The 14002-nt window shown below is 49.5% G+C and overlaps 2 protein-coding genes across 4 annotated transcripts; both read left to right on the top strand.

The window, feature by feature from the left end:
• The first annotated feature begins 1449 nt into the window (after positions 1-1449).
• On the top strand, positions 1450-4917 carry LOC123103579 (mitochondrial outer membrane porin-like). Its single transcript, NM_001405971.1, has 6 exons — positions 1450-1614; positions 1733-1800; positions 2826-2936; positions 3024-3113; positions 3188-3396; positions 4134-4917. Exons 1-6 carry the CDS (start codon positions 1569-1571, stop codon positions 4435-4437), a joined length of 828 nt encoding a protein of 275 aa, NP_001392900.1. The 5' UTR covers positions 1450-1568; the 3' UTR covers positions 4438-4917.
• Positions 4918-4924: 7 nt separating this feature from the next.
• LOC123103578 (isochorismate synthase 2, chloroplastic-like) lies at positions 4925-8927 on the top strand. 3 transcript variants are annotated; one of them, XR_006449866.1, is made up of 15 exons: positions 4925-5312; positions 5404-5660; positions 5786-5903; positions 6017-6133; positions 6210-6356; positions 6531-6605; positions 6676-6744; positions 6937-7055; positions 7174-7231; positions 7376-7486; positions 7621-7705; positions 7803-7900; positions 7983-8088; positions 8171-8255; positions 8387-8763. XR_006449866.1 is itself a non-coding variant. In NM_001405972.1 (15 exons), the coding sequence occupies exons 1-14, from the start codon at positions 5007-5009 to the stop codon at positions 8243-8245; spliced, it is 1728 nt and encodes a 575-aa protein (NP_001392901.1). In that variant the 5' UTR covers positions 4933-5006; the 3' UTR covers positions 8246-8255; positions 8387-8927. The 3 variants fall into 3 exon arrangements, 1 of the variants encoding a protein (NP_001392901.1); NR_175979.1 differs by having other exon boundaries at positions 4933-5312; positions 6941-7055; positions 7996-8088; positions 8387-8927; NM_001405972.1 differs by having other exon boundaries at positions 4933-5312; positions 7996-8088; positions 8387-8927.
• The last annotated feature ends 5075 nt before the right edge of the window (positions 8928-14002 follow it).

Raw genomic sequence — 14002 nt, 5'->3', positions numbered from 1 at the left:
GTCGTTAGAGACCTTGGGCGAGCTGGACGTCAAGTTGGCCTCCATCCGCCTGGCATGGCGGCTATGCCAGACAGCGACAAGGGCGGACACCACGTGCTTCATCTCCTACGACAGTCTGCCCCATAGTGCTTTCCCGCTGGCGGTCATGGCGGATGTGGAGGAAAGGAGGAGGATGTGGAGCAGATGTGTTGTGTTGTGGAGATAGTCAGGTGTGGCTGCCCTTAGCGGATTTCAGTGAGGCTAGACATCTATGCGGGACACTGAAGTGGGTTTCTTGGTCGGCGAGCCTGCTTAATGGCGGCATGCGGACGAACGGGGCATTGAAGGGGCGTGGTAGATATTCGTCCCGTCCCATCTAGTCACACATCTCCGGCATTGAATAGGCGTGGACACTGGATGCGCGTCAAGGGCGACGCCCTCGGCCGGTGAGCTGCTTCAATGCCAACACCAGTGAGACGTCACGTCCTCTCTTCACTGGGGAGCGGCCGCTCTACATCGGCATGAATGCAGGTAGCTGGTGCGCAGCGGGAACGCGCGCGGGCGCGAGAGAAGGGGTTTGGGTGGACTAGGGTGGTCAGAAAAGGGCGTGAGATCGGTTCGGACTCCCGCACCCCCCCCACGTTTGTCTCCGGTTTGCGGGAGAAATCGCGTCCAGACCGCTCCGCGTACCGATACAGGTCGGCATTGGATGATTTTCCGCTGTCCGGACAACGCGGTTCGGATGGTTGCGGGTCCGCCTTGAAGATGCCCTTAATCAATCCAACATCGGTTAGAAAGAATCTAAAGTAGTACCCAAATAGACAAGATCAATAAAAAAGTAGCACTTTGGGGGATGTCATGTGAATTATACATGTTGACCCGATCAAGTACCTCTTGATGAACTAGGGGAAAAAAATTCCACAAAAGACATGTTATTTACATCCGCAAAAAAAAGACATATTATTTAGGCCACATGATTGGAAAAGAATAAACCCTTTTGATTCTCTATGCATTCCGAAGGACTCCACATAATGTATGCAACTTTGAGAAACCAATAAAATACTAAGGACACAACACAAGCAACACATATAGCAGCCTTAGCAGGACATCACATGTCCACTTGTGTGTGTGTGTGTGTTTTTATCTCAAATTGCACATGAATTAAACTATACGCAAAATATGCAAAACCAAGCATGTATATACGTTTTTTTGTTGTTGTAAAAAACCTGCATATATGTTGTTTTTTCAAAACATGATTTTACCAAAACATGATTGCATGAGCATAGCACAAGAAAGATGTGATAAAAACAATGTCTTCTAAACCAGAATGTCAAAAAAAATATCGCATGAGTCGTGTGGAAACCCGAAAATGGGCGAGAAAAACAAAACATTAAGCTAGGGTTTTATGAGGGCCCACGCGCAGCCGCAGCCGCTCTCGCCATCGCCTGGTGCGCCGTAGAATTTCTCCGCCTTTATTCCCCCCTCCCCGCTCCTTCCCTCCCCTCCACCACCTATCCGCCGCCTCCCCCCACCCTCCACAAACCCACGCAGCTCCAGCGGCGCAGGCGCATCCCAGCTCACCGGCGGAGATGGGCGGCCCAGGCCTCTACTCCGGGATCGGCAAGAAGGCCAAGGGTGAGCGCCCGATCCTCCGCCCCTCCCGCCCGACCCGCGTTCGTGGGATTTTCTTCTTCTCCGAGCTAGATTCCTCCCGTGAGATATGCTGATTGTTGTGCTTGCTCGCTCGCTGCAGATCTACTGTACAGGGACTACCAGACCGACCACAAGTTCACCCTCACCACCTACACCGCCAATGGCGCCGTAAGTGCTCCCCTACATCTTGTCTCTTCCTGCTCCGTTTTGCCAGGTCGCGTCGTGCGAGAAAGGGACGCGGTCTGATCCGGGCTCCAGGAGATTATTGGGTTTCCTGATCTGTTCGCGCGGTTTATTGTCGTTCCGTGTGATCCGAGTGATTGATCGCTGGGCAGTGGTTTGACGACCTCTGGCTCTGGGTAGCGCGAGGGTTTTTAGATAGGTTTTGCTGCTTATGGCTTTTGCTGATTTGTTGTGGGTTGCATTTGGGCTGATAGAGGAATTGATTCTGTTGGTTAGGACTTCGGGAGAATGGGATGGAACTCAATGTGCTAGCCTTGCCATTGTCCTGAATTCATCGGGGAGTTGTATCCCAATAATTTGTCATAGAATTTACGCTTAATAACTAGGGCACATCGGCAGACCCTACCAAGTCATCAACATAGGGCTGGAGACTGGAGAACAATAGCTGTATTACTGTCTTATTGAGGTAGCTATCTTGCGAGTAATTACAATCACAACAATATTTAAGGATTGTTGTACTGTGTTTTCTGGGGCTGTAGGTGGGGATTTTCTGTCATTGTTAATCATGTCATTTGTTAGACCAAAAGAAATGGGCTAATCCAATGTTCCAAAAGCTATTCTACTTTATTCTGTCGTTTCCTTATTTTGGTTTGGCTGGGGGATGTGTGGGTTCTGAATTTTTTTTCCATAAAAAATAAAATAAGATATAGATCTGGAGTCTGATGCAACTGGATTTATGCTGTTGTCAATATCTTCAACAAATGATATATTTCTTCAAATTAGCATTTTAGTGGATGCCACCCCATTCTTAGAACAGAATCTTTGTGTAAAGTGCCATCACAGTGAAATATGATAGTGTCACCGGTGCAGTGCTGTACATATCCTAGCGTTCTCTTGATATTACTTTTTTCTTGTGACAACTGCTGCTATGTTGACATTGCTATGGTAACGGTGTGGTACCTATGATATAAGTTCTATTGTCAACCTTTTCTTTGAATTTCTCCATGCAGGCAATTACTGCTACCAGTACAAAGAAGGCTGATCTTATACTCGGTGAGATCCAATCACAGATCAAGAACAAAAACATCACTGTAGATGTGAAGGCCAACTCAGCATCGAATGTATGTCTCTCTCTCCCTCGTCAAACATTATAATTGTTCTGTTGTATTTCCAGCTTTTAGTACTGACTGCTTTGTTCTCTTGGGCAGGTCATTACTACAATTACCGCTGACGATCTTGCAGCACCAGGGCTGAAGACCATCTTGAGCTTTGCTGTTCCTGATCAGAAATCTGGAAAGGTGGTATCCTAACCCTCAATGTAATGGTTTCTTAATTGGTTGTTGCTTATGTTTGATTCGTTCTTTGTTTGCAGGTTGAGCTCCAGTACTTGCATGATTATGCTGGTATTAATGCAAGCATTGGCTTGACTGCCAATCCTGTAGTCAACCTCTCCGGCGCGTTCGGAACTAGTGCTCTAGCTCTTGGTGCTGATGTGTCGCTTGATACAGCCACCAAGAATTTCACCAAATACAATGCTGCACTTAGCTACACTAACCAGGATCTTATCGCATCCCTGAACCTGTGAGTTTTCAAGATCTATCTATGTAAATTAGGATTCACAAGTATTACTTTGCCAATCTTAGCTTATTTGATCCTTGTGACATCTTCATAGGTACGTGATCTAAACGCTCTTAGAGTATATGTTAATCACTATTTGTCCTATCTCACCTAGCAAGTTATTGTTCAGTTGAGACAGTATACAAATAGCTAAAATATAACTTTCCAAGGTCTTTTTGTGTTATATTAGGTCATTCTTTATCATCTACCAATTGCTTGGTAGTTGCAACATGTTGCTAACAAACTCTTGTATCATTGCAACCACAAATAAAGCTGACCTAGCAAGCAGTTGCTGTGTCCTTTTATTTGTTTTTTTTCTTCTTCAAATCAGACATATCCTTTCTCAACTACTCCCTCCGTTCCGAATTACTCGTCGCAGAAATGGATGTATCTAGATGTATTTTAGTTCTAGATACATCCATTTCTGCGACAAGTAATTTGGAACGGAGGGAGTAGCTAATATTGATCAGTGCCCCTCGAAGAATACATGTTGTGAGCTGTTAGATTCTTTAAACCAAACCAATTAAACAAGCTCTTGTTCTGATTTTTATCGTGTATGTTTGGTAGTTAAACATGGACCTCCTTTAGCATCCTCAGAAGAATCAAAATGTATACAAGCTGATGCACGAGGAACTAACATCAACTCTCGGTGCACCGTTGGCTAGTTCCCACTAACGATTTGAATTGAAATATTCTTGCAGGAACAACAAGGGAGACAGCCTGACTGCATCCTATTACCACATTGTGGAGAAATCCGGCACAGCTGTTGGGGCAGAGCTGACCCACAGCTTCTCAAGCAACGAGAACAGCCTCACCTTCGGCACCCAGCATACCCTGGACCCGCTCACCCTTGTGAAGGCCCGGATCAACAACTCTGGCAAGGCCAGCGCGCTGATCCAGCACGAGTTCATGCCAAAGTCGCTGTGCACCATCTCGGCGGAGGTGGACACCAAGGCCATCGAGAAGAGCTCGAAGGTCGGCATTGCTATTGCTCTCAAGCCTTGATTGCGGAATCAAGCCCCCCTTCTCTAAGCTCTCAGTCAGGGGTGTTCCTCGGTTTCGGATGAAATCGGGGCGGGTTGACAATACTTCACACGCCCTTGGGCGCGTTGTTGCAGTCTGTTAGATTTGAAGAACTGCCGTGTTTCATTCCTGAGGAATTTTGTCTTTGCTCGGTGTAGTGCCTGTCCGTTGAGCCACACTCGCAGTAATAATTCAAGCTCTGAAAATTCTGAACTTGATTCAGCATTCGTCAATTTTTTAACTTGCTGTGGTGTAGCCTACTTTCCAAGGGAGAAGATAATGATTGTTGCCTGAGTTGAGCCCTCGATCCGGCAATAATATACAATCTATAACTGGGATGAACGGCTGACTGGTTGGCCACGTTGAAAAGCGTCGTGCAAGCGTGCGGCTTATCGGCTGGCCACGTGGCGGAAGCAGATTTACGCTTCTGCCACTTATCCCCATGAGAATCGTCTCTTATCTCCTCTCGTTTCCCTCGCGACGAAACATGCATCGGCGTCTACGTGCGTGGGGTACTAGATAGTGTCTCGCTCGAGATCACATCCTCAGCAATGTCGCCGTCGCCGTCGTCGTCGTCGCTCTACTCCGGTCGCCTCCTCTCCTCCCGCCCGGCGTCCAAGGGGCTCGTACGTCGTCTCCTCGCTCGCGATGGGAGCAGGTGGGTCAGGCCGTCGTGCTCCCTGTCTATGAACGGCTGCGCGGCAGGTGTCGGCGACCGGGGCGTGGTGACCATGCACGAGACGCGGGCCCTGCCGGCAGCGTCGGCGCCGCAGGAGGCCGTCGGGCAGCTCAGGGCCGCCGTCGCCGCGCTCAACGCCGACCCGCCGGCGTCCTCCTCCGGCATCATCCGCATCGAGGTAGCAAAGCCAAAGCACATGTCCCTCGTCAATGGCGCGTGTGGTGTGGAACTGCGTTTGATCGTTCTATCTGGATAAAATGCGCACGCAGGTGCCTATTCGGCAGCGAGGGGACGCCATCGAGTGGCTGCACGCGCAGAGGCAGAGCTCCCTGCTCCGCTGCTTCTTCTCCGCCCGGGCGCCCCTGCCGGACACGCCGGCCGTCGCCGTGGGCAGCCGCAGCAGCAACGGCAACGGCGGCCACAAGGAGCAGTGGGAGCAGCCGGTTAGCGTCGCCGGCGTGGGGTCGGCGGTCTTCTTCCGCGGCACGGACCCCTTCTCCCTCCGCGACTGGCGAGCCATCAAGAGGTACGCAAAAACTCACTACCTACTCGATGAGCTAGTAGTATGTTTTTTTGAATTGAATGAACTGTGGTAAAGCTTGGCTTAGAGTGCGTTGACGATGCTGTTCCTCCTCTTCTTTGCCCGTGAAGATTTCTTTCAAGGGATTGCCCGCTGATCCGCGCCTACGGCGCCATCCGTTTCGACGCGTCGAGCGACGCCTCGGTCGAATGGGAAGACTACGGCGCATTCTACTTCGTTGTTCCACAAGTAAGTCGATCCGCAACTGGTGACAGTTTCATTCTGCATGATGAATGCAATGTGCATGTGTACTGGCTGCTTCTTTTCAAGTGTGTGCAATGTAAAAGTGTACTGCATTGCAGGTTGAGTTCAGCGAGCTCGAGGAGGGCTCGGTTCTGGCGACGACGATTGCGTGGGACGACTCGCTTTCTTGGACATGGCAGAGCGCTGTGGACGAGCTCCAATCAACATTGCACAAGGCATGACATTTTATTTTTCTGTATTGTCATGTGCAAGATAGTAACTTAGCAACCACTAATTTGAGCTTCTATGCAGATATCACCCTGTTCAGTTAAGGTGAACAGGTCCATCCTACAAACCGCCATCGTAAATCTCAATCATGTCCCCACCAAGGCGTCCTGGGATCTTGCTGTTACTCAAGCTCTTCGGATGATCAAAGGGAGCCAAACCGAATTAGTCAAGGTAAACCGAATTAGCAAGCAATTTTTTTTACCTGTCCTTTTGCGAGTACAGAGAGGTTTGGTCAAATCTGATATTTTTGTCAATGCTAGAATTTTCCAGTTAGTTAAGAAAATACTTGTTTTCCATTTTTGTTCACCACATATTTTGAACTTGCCATTGAAATATTTTCCACAGGTTGTGTTGGCAAGGTGCAGCAGGTACATCACTGATACTTGCATCGACCCTCTGGAGCTGTTAGCTTGTCTGAAGGTATGTTGTATTGTTGTCCCCTCCCCTCGTTGTTTACAAAAAGATCATTCCGCGACTCTTGTGTATACAGGTTGAGGGCCAGAATGCCTACCAGTTCTGCATACAGCCACCTGATGCTCCTGCATTTGTTGGAAATAGTGTATGTCTTCTGTGATGCACTTTCCTTTCTTCCTGATTTACCCGACCTTCTTTCATATCATGTATAGTCAGAATCCTGTTTAGAGATAGGTCTTTTTTATGCCTTGTGCATTGTTTATCTGTATATTTGCTCTAGCATTGTTACATAACTCTGTTCTAACTATTGCTAATTTCATCCAAACATTCTGAATAGCCAGAGCAACTATTTCACCGGAAATACTTGAACATTTCCAGCGAGGCTTTAGCCGGCACGCGAGCAAGAGGGAAAACAAGGGCTGATGATTTTCAAATTGGCCAGGAATTGCTTCTAAGGTTTGTTTCCCCTCTTTGTGCTTGGAATCATAAGATTGACATATTTCTGAAATTTTACGGTGATATCGGCACCTTGTACGAAGACCAGACTGGTCAGTAATGCAAATAATTCTTGCAGCATCAAAGAGGACACTGAATTTACTATTGTACGGGACAGCATAAAGAAGAAGCTTGAGGCAAGTTAAGTTTCACAGTCCAATTTCAGATATGATCGTGGAATAGTTTGCTTTGCTCTTGGTACTCAGTAGTAATGCTTTTCAGAAAACAAAATATGGTTACTGCAATTTTTGCTGAACCAGTGGATCTGATCTAATCTGCAGATGATCTGTGATGAGGTTGTTGTCAATCCCAGCAAGGCCCTTCGGAAACTTCCAAGAGTACAACATTTGTCAGCTCAATTAGCTGCAAGATTAAGAAATGAGGACGACGAGGTAATCTATGATTGAAATATTCTCTGTCACTTGGATATGTAGGGATCATTTGAATTTTCTTTTGCCTTGGATTATTGCAGACATCAACTAGTGTTCATATAATAGACTATTGATACTTTGTTCTGGTATTGCAGTTTGACATCCTAAATGCTCTTCATCCAAGCCCAGCTGTTTGTGGTTTGCCCACTGAAGAAGCGCGCCAATTCATACGAGATTATGGTGTGTGCTTGTATTCTGGGTAAAATGTTATCTGTAAACTAACATATGCAACCTATTGATGGTGATCTCTGAATGCTATTTTCTGATGTTGTTGCAGAAATTTTCGACCGTGGAATGTATGCTGGACCTGTTGGTTGGTTTGGTGGAGCTGAAAGTGAGTTTGCTGTTGGGATTAGATCAGCGCTACTTGGAAAAGTAAATAAAACACATGTCATCAATATTTGTGTAAACCTTATCCTTCTTAACCTATCCTAATTTAGAAGCATAAGTCACCTAGCTGTCTTGTCCAGGGATATAGCACTTTAGTTTATGCCGGTGCCGGGATTGTCGAAGGTACAAATCCATCTTTTGAATGGGATGAGCTTGATCTCAAAGCATCTCAGGTAGTCTCTGTCCAACGTCATGACCGTTATTACTGACTTCTATTTGGAATGCTAACACGTTAGATTTTATGACTATTTTCAGTTTGCAAAGTTGTTGCAGTATCAAGAACATCATATTTGCTACCAAGAGGCAGGAAACATGGGGACATTGATTTGAACTGTAACTAGTAAGTCATCAGAGATTACAATACTTAGAAAGAGGCGGGAAATTACGTTATCTCAATTATATAGAATGTCTACAACTTCAGTTTGTATCTGACATTATGCCCGATGTGTTTATTTTGAACTCCTTCTACAGGGAAGTTTTGATTTGTTGGGAAGATTCCAAATGGAGTTCATATCTGTTTGTGTGCGTGCGTTGTAAACTTCGAAGGATTTCAGCCTGATTTGCATGGCTCTTGAAGACGCAATCACAGAAATATCGAAATATCGATTCGAGGAGATGACAGTGATGATAGTCGTGGAGCGTACAAAAGATTAAATAAAAGCATATTAAATAATTATGTACAATGATTGTAACAAGTCAGTTTAGTGCAAAGTGTATATTACCATTCTTTTGACTTCTTCTCTGGCCTGGTCCAATTGCTTATATGATCTGGATGCTTCTTGTTGCAAGCATAATGTACCTGATGCATTATTTTCATCTGATGGGCAATGACATAGATCATTCATTTATATTTGTAAGAACAATTCTTAGTCCAGTTGGTGCCCATTGCAGTGATTCTTAGAGCGTGTGGCATAGTCTCTGAGCCCATGATCCTCTTTCTCATTCAACTGTAGTCACAAAACTGTAGTCACAAAAAATAGGCCAACCTCACACTGTCACACAAAGTGTTATGGCCGGTTTAGCTAGGCTCACCGGGCAATCTTAGCCCACAAGTTATCTTAGGTTAATTCTTATGCAAGTTATCTTAGGTTAATTCTTCTGCAAATTATCTAGATTATAAATATAGGCTGTAAGACTCCTTTTGGAATTAAGCAATAAGAAGATTATCTCTATTGCCCGGCTCCTAGAGGAGCCGGAACCCTAGCCGCCCCCTGCCTCTTGCGCCACCGCCGCCATCCTCCTCTCCCGCGACGGCGCCCAGCCGCCGGCGCGACCGCTCATCGCCATGCCCAGCCCCCTCCTTCCCCTACTGCCTACGGCCAAGACCGGGCAGAACCCTAGCTCCTAACACCTTGGTATCAGGTACCCGGGTTTCGACCATGTCTTCACCGCCTCCAAACCCGCCGCCACCGCAGCCGCCGCTGCCCAACGCCTCCCCCACCGCCGCTGCCACCAATTCCACCAACGCCGCCGCTGCGTCGCCGGGCACCACGGCCTCCCTATCGGCGCCAATCTCCCCCGCACTCGGCACCACGCCGGGCTAGGGCCAGCCACAAACCCCCCTCCAGCAACCACCGCCGTCGCCTCCCCCAGCGCCGCCGCAGTTCACACCGGAGGCCATGGCCGGCGTGCTCAACGACCTGGTCGTCGCGGTCCAGGGCATCCGCCTCTACTTGGCGGGCCCGTACGGGCCGCCTCCACCGCTTCATCCGGCCGCGTCCGCGGGCCAGCAGGCGCTGCCATGGTACTCAGTACCGGCGGCCACCATCGACGGCTACCCGGCGCTTTCCCCACCAGCGGCTTCGACGCCGCCTTGGCCGCAGTGGCCGACGCCGTTCGCGGCGCCAACCGCGCCGCCCGCCACCACCCAGGGACCGTAGTGGCCGACCTGGGCCCCGCCGCCTGCGCCGTCCCTCACCGCACCATCCCTCCCGGCGGCAACGGTGTAGGTTCCACCACCGCCCCCACCCAACCCTAGCCTGGGCCGGTCCTCGCCGAGCGGCCTTCCGATCCAGGAGGTCCGTTTCCCTTCGTCACCGTCGCCACTTCCTGGCTGGCTCCACGGGCCGCCGTCAGCTTCCACGGAGGCCCGGCCGCCGTCAGGGTTCCAGTTGCAGCCCGAGGCGTCGGGAGCCATAGGGGACTACGTCGGCCCTTCCACCCTGGACCGAGCTCCGTCATCAGCCCTCCGTACCGCCGAGGCAGTGGGCCAGGGCGCGCCACACCAGCAGCCGCCCCGGTTCGCAAAGATCGACTTCGCCACGTACGACGGTTCGGACGACCCGCTTAACTGGCTCAACTAGTGTGACCAGTTCTTCCATGGATAGCGCACGCCCGCGTCGAAGCGCACTTGGCTGGCTTCCTACCATCTCCGCGGGGCCGCCCAGACATGGTACTACGCCCTCGAGCAGGACGAGGGCGACATGCCACCGTGGGATCACTTCCGCGAGCTATGTCTTCTTCGATTTGGACCACCGGTACGCGGGAGCCGCTTGGCCGAGTTGGGCCGCCTACCGTTCACCTCCACGGTGCAGGATTTCGCCGATCGCTTCCAGGCACTAGCATGCCACGTGCCTGGTGTGACGGCCTTACAGCGGGCGGAGCTCTTCGTCGGCGGCCTTCCCGAGCACATCCGCGTGGACGTCGAGATGAAGGGGCCACAAGACCTTCAGACGACCATGTACTACGCCCGCGCGTTCGAGCGCCGCGTGGTGGCCATCCAGCAGGAATCACCGTCTCGGACCGCCGGGTTGCTACCCGGGCCGGATTCCGTGCAGGGTCGGCCTGCGCAGGCTTCTGCGACACCCCTCATCGCGACCGCGGCGCGGTAGTTCCGCTGGCTCACATCAGCCGAACTGCTCGAGCGTCGTCGCCAAGGGTTATGCTTCAACTGCGACGAACCCTACACGCCTGGCCATGCCTGCCCGCGACTCTTCTACCTGGAGGTTGCAGACTACATTCCGGAGGACACCCCCAACTGTCGAGAAGGTGTTTGACGCTGGTTGATCGCCTCCAGGAGTTCCGCAAGCGCTTCCCCACCTTACAGCTCGAGGACGAGCTGTTTGTGCAGGCGGGGAGAAGTGTTATGGCCGGTTTAGCTAGGCCCGCTGGGCAATCTTAGCCCACAAGTTATCTTAGGTTAATTCTTATGCAAGTTATCTTAGGTTAATTCTTCTGCAAGTTATCTAGGTTATAAATATAGGCTGTAAGACTCCTTTTGGAATTAAGCAATAAGAAGATTATCTCTATTGCCCGGCTCCCAGAGGAGCCGGAACCCTAGCCGCCCCCTGCCTCTTGCGCTGCCGCCGCCATCCTCCTCTCCCGCGATGGCGCCCAGCCGTCGGCGCGGCCGCTCATCGCCACGCCCAGCCCCCTCCTTCCCCTACTGCCTACGGCCAAGACCGGGCAGAACCCTAGCTCCTAACACAAAGCCACAACTTTTGGAAAATTTCCCAAGCAACCACAATTTCTAGGACAAACCTGACATGCATGGTCCACATTGCAGCTCCCACGTGGAAGAAGATAGAAAGATTAGTGGAGTTGGGGTTGGGGTTATACAAAATCAGGGATTTGTGGTATCCCCTCTGATCGAAGTTGTACTAAGTGAGCGTCAATTAATTTGGATCGAAGGGGGTAGGATAAATTGGAGTCTCGATAGAATTTCTGTTGTGAATGCTACTCCTTTCCTCTGGGTTTATAAGGAGCTTTTTTTAGGGGTAGCAGTGGTGGAGCTATGTAGTCAAAGATGGACGGCCGGTTCAAAGGAAGGCCACTATTGTTTGTCCTCATAGCCCAGGTTACTTCAATCATATACTGTATTTTCTCTGGGCTGGGCGGGCCATGGCCTATTTTGATAACACATAGCCCCGCCAGTGTTTATAAGGCTTAATACGTATTAATATTTACTTTGAATATCAATTATACCACTAACATATGGAATGTATGCCACAGAAGTACAACATCAAATTCATATTTAAAAGAAGTTTCCAACGATATAATTTTTATGGCATACATCTCATATATTGTTGATAGAGCTATGGTCAAAGTAAATATTAAAATACATATATGCACTATTCGGTATGAATGGTGAGATATATCAAAAACAATGAAAAACATTACATATATGCCTTATAAATCCGGATGAAGAGAGTACCGATTATCTTAATTTGTTTATTTCGACATAAATTTTCCATGGATGGCCTGTGCAGGAGCTATAATGTAGCCAATGCCGGTTAGTTTTGTGCTTAATTCGATACAAAAAGAGAATTTGAATTGTGTGATCAAGGTGGCAACTCCAAGGGGACAGGGACGTGCTAAGTTTAATACCTACTGGGCTATGCTATGCCGGTAGTAATTACTCTATTAGGGAATACCGATGGGCCAAGTTCAATACCAATGGGAAGTTCTTGGTGTTGGAAATATGCCCTAGAGACAACAATAAATGGTTATTATTACATCTCCTTGTTCATGATAATTGTCTACTGTTCATGCTATAATTGTATTAATCGGAAACCGTAATACATGTGTGAATACATAGACCACAACATGTCCCTAGTAAGCCTCTAGTTGACTAGCTCGTTGATCAATAGATGGTTATGGTTTCCTGACCATGGACATTGGATGTCGTTGATAACGGGATCACATTATTAGAAGAATGATGTGATGGACAAGACCCAATCCTAAGCATAGCACAAGATCGTGTAGTTCGTTTGCTAAAGCTTTTCTAATGTCAAGTATCATTTCCTTAGACCATGAGATTGTGCAACTCCCGGATACCGTAGGAATGCTTTGGGTGTGCCAAACGTCACAATATAACTGGGTGGCTATAAAGGTGCATTACGGGTATCTCCGAAATTATCTGTTGGGTTGGCACGAATCGAGGTTGGGATTTGGCACTCCGTATGACGGAGAGGTATCTCTGGGCCCACTCAGTAATGCATCATAATAATGAGCTCAATGTGACGAAGGAGTTGGTCACGGGATCATGCGTTACGGAACGAGTAAAGAGACTTGCCGGTAACGAGATTGAATGAGGTATGGGGATACCGATGATCAAATCTCGGGCAAGTAACATACCGATAGACAAAGGGAATTGCATACGGGATTGATTGAATCCTCGACATCGTGGTTCATCGATGAGATCATCGTGGAACATGTGGGAGCCAACATGGGTATCCAGATCCTGCTATTGGTTATTAGCCGGAGAGATGTCTCGGTCATGTCTGCATGGTTCCCGAACCCGTAGGGTCTACACACTCAAGGTTCGATGATGCTAGAGTTGTTATGGGAAATAGTATGTGGTTACCGAAGGTTGTTTGGAGTCCCGGATGAGATCCCGGATGTGACGAGGAGTTCCGGAATGGTCCGGAGGTGAAGATCAATATATTGGACGAAGGGTATTGGAGTCCGAAATTATTCCGGGGGTACCGGGTGACGACCAGCGTGTCCGAAAGGGGTTTTGGAGGCCCCGACAAGCGTTGGGGGGCCTTATGGGCCAAGGGGAGGGGGCACATCAGCCCACTAAGGGGCTGAGTGCCCCTCCCACCCCATCTAACGTAACCTAGAGAGGTGGGGGCGACTCCCCTAGGGAAGCCACCCCTTCCGGCTTGGGGGGCAAGTTTCCTAGGGGTGGGGGCGCCCAAACCCATCTAGGGTTTCCCCTGTGGCCGCCGCCCCTCTCCTAGGAAACCCTAGGGAGCCTCCTCCACCCCTCCCCCCTATATATAGTGAGGGAGAGAGAGGGCCGCGGCACCCTTCCCCTGGCTCAGCCCCTCCCCCTCTCCTACACCTCCTCCTCCTCCGTAGCGCTCGACAAAGCCCTGCCGGAGAACCACGAGCTCCATCACCACCACGCCGTCATGCTGTCGGAGTTCTCCCTCAACTTCTCCTATCCCCTTGCTAGATCAAGAAGGAGGAGACGTCCCCGGGCTGTACGTGTGTTGAACGCGGAGGCGCCGTTGTTCGGCGCTTAGATCAGAATCGACCGCGATCTGAATCGTTGCGTGTACGACTCCACCAACCGCGTTCTTGTAACGCTTCCGCTTAGCGATCTTCAAGGCTATGAAGATGCACTCCCTCTCTCTCGTT

The sequence above is a fragment of the Triticum aestivum genome, chromosome 5A (genome assembly GCF_018294505.1).
Source record: "Triticum aestivum cultivar Chinese Spring chromosome 5A, IWGSC CS RefSeq v2.1, whole genome shotgun sequence".
Taxonomy (NCBI): domain Eukaryota; kingdom Viridiplantae; phylum Streptophyta; class Magnoliopsida; order Poales; family Poaceae; genus Triticum; species Triticum aestivum.
This window is presented reverse-complemented; position numbering and strand designations above follow the sequence as displayed.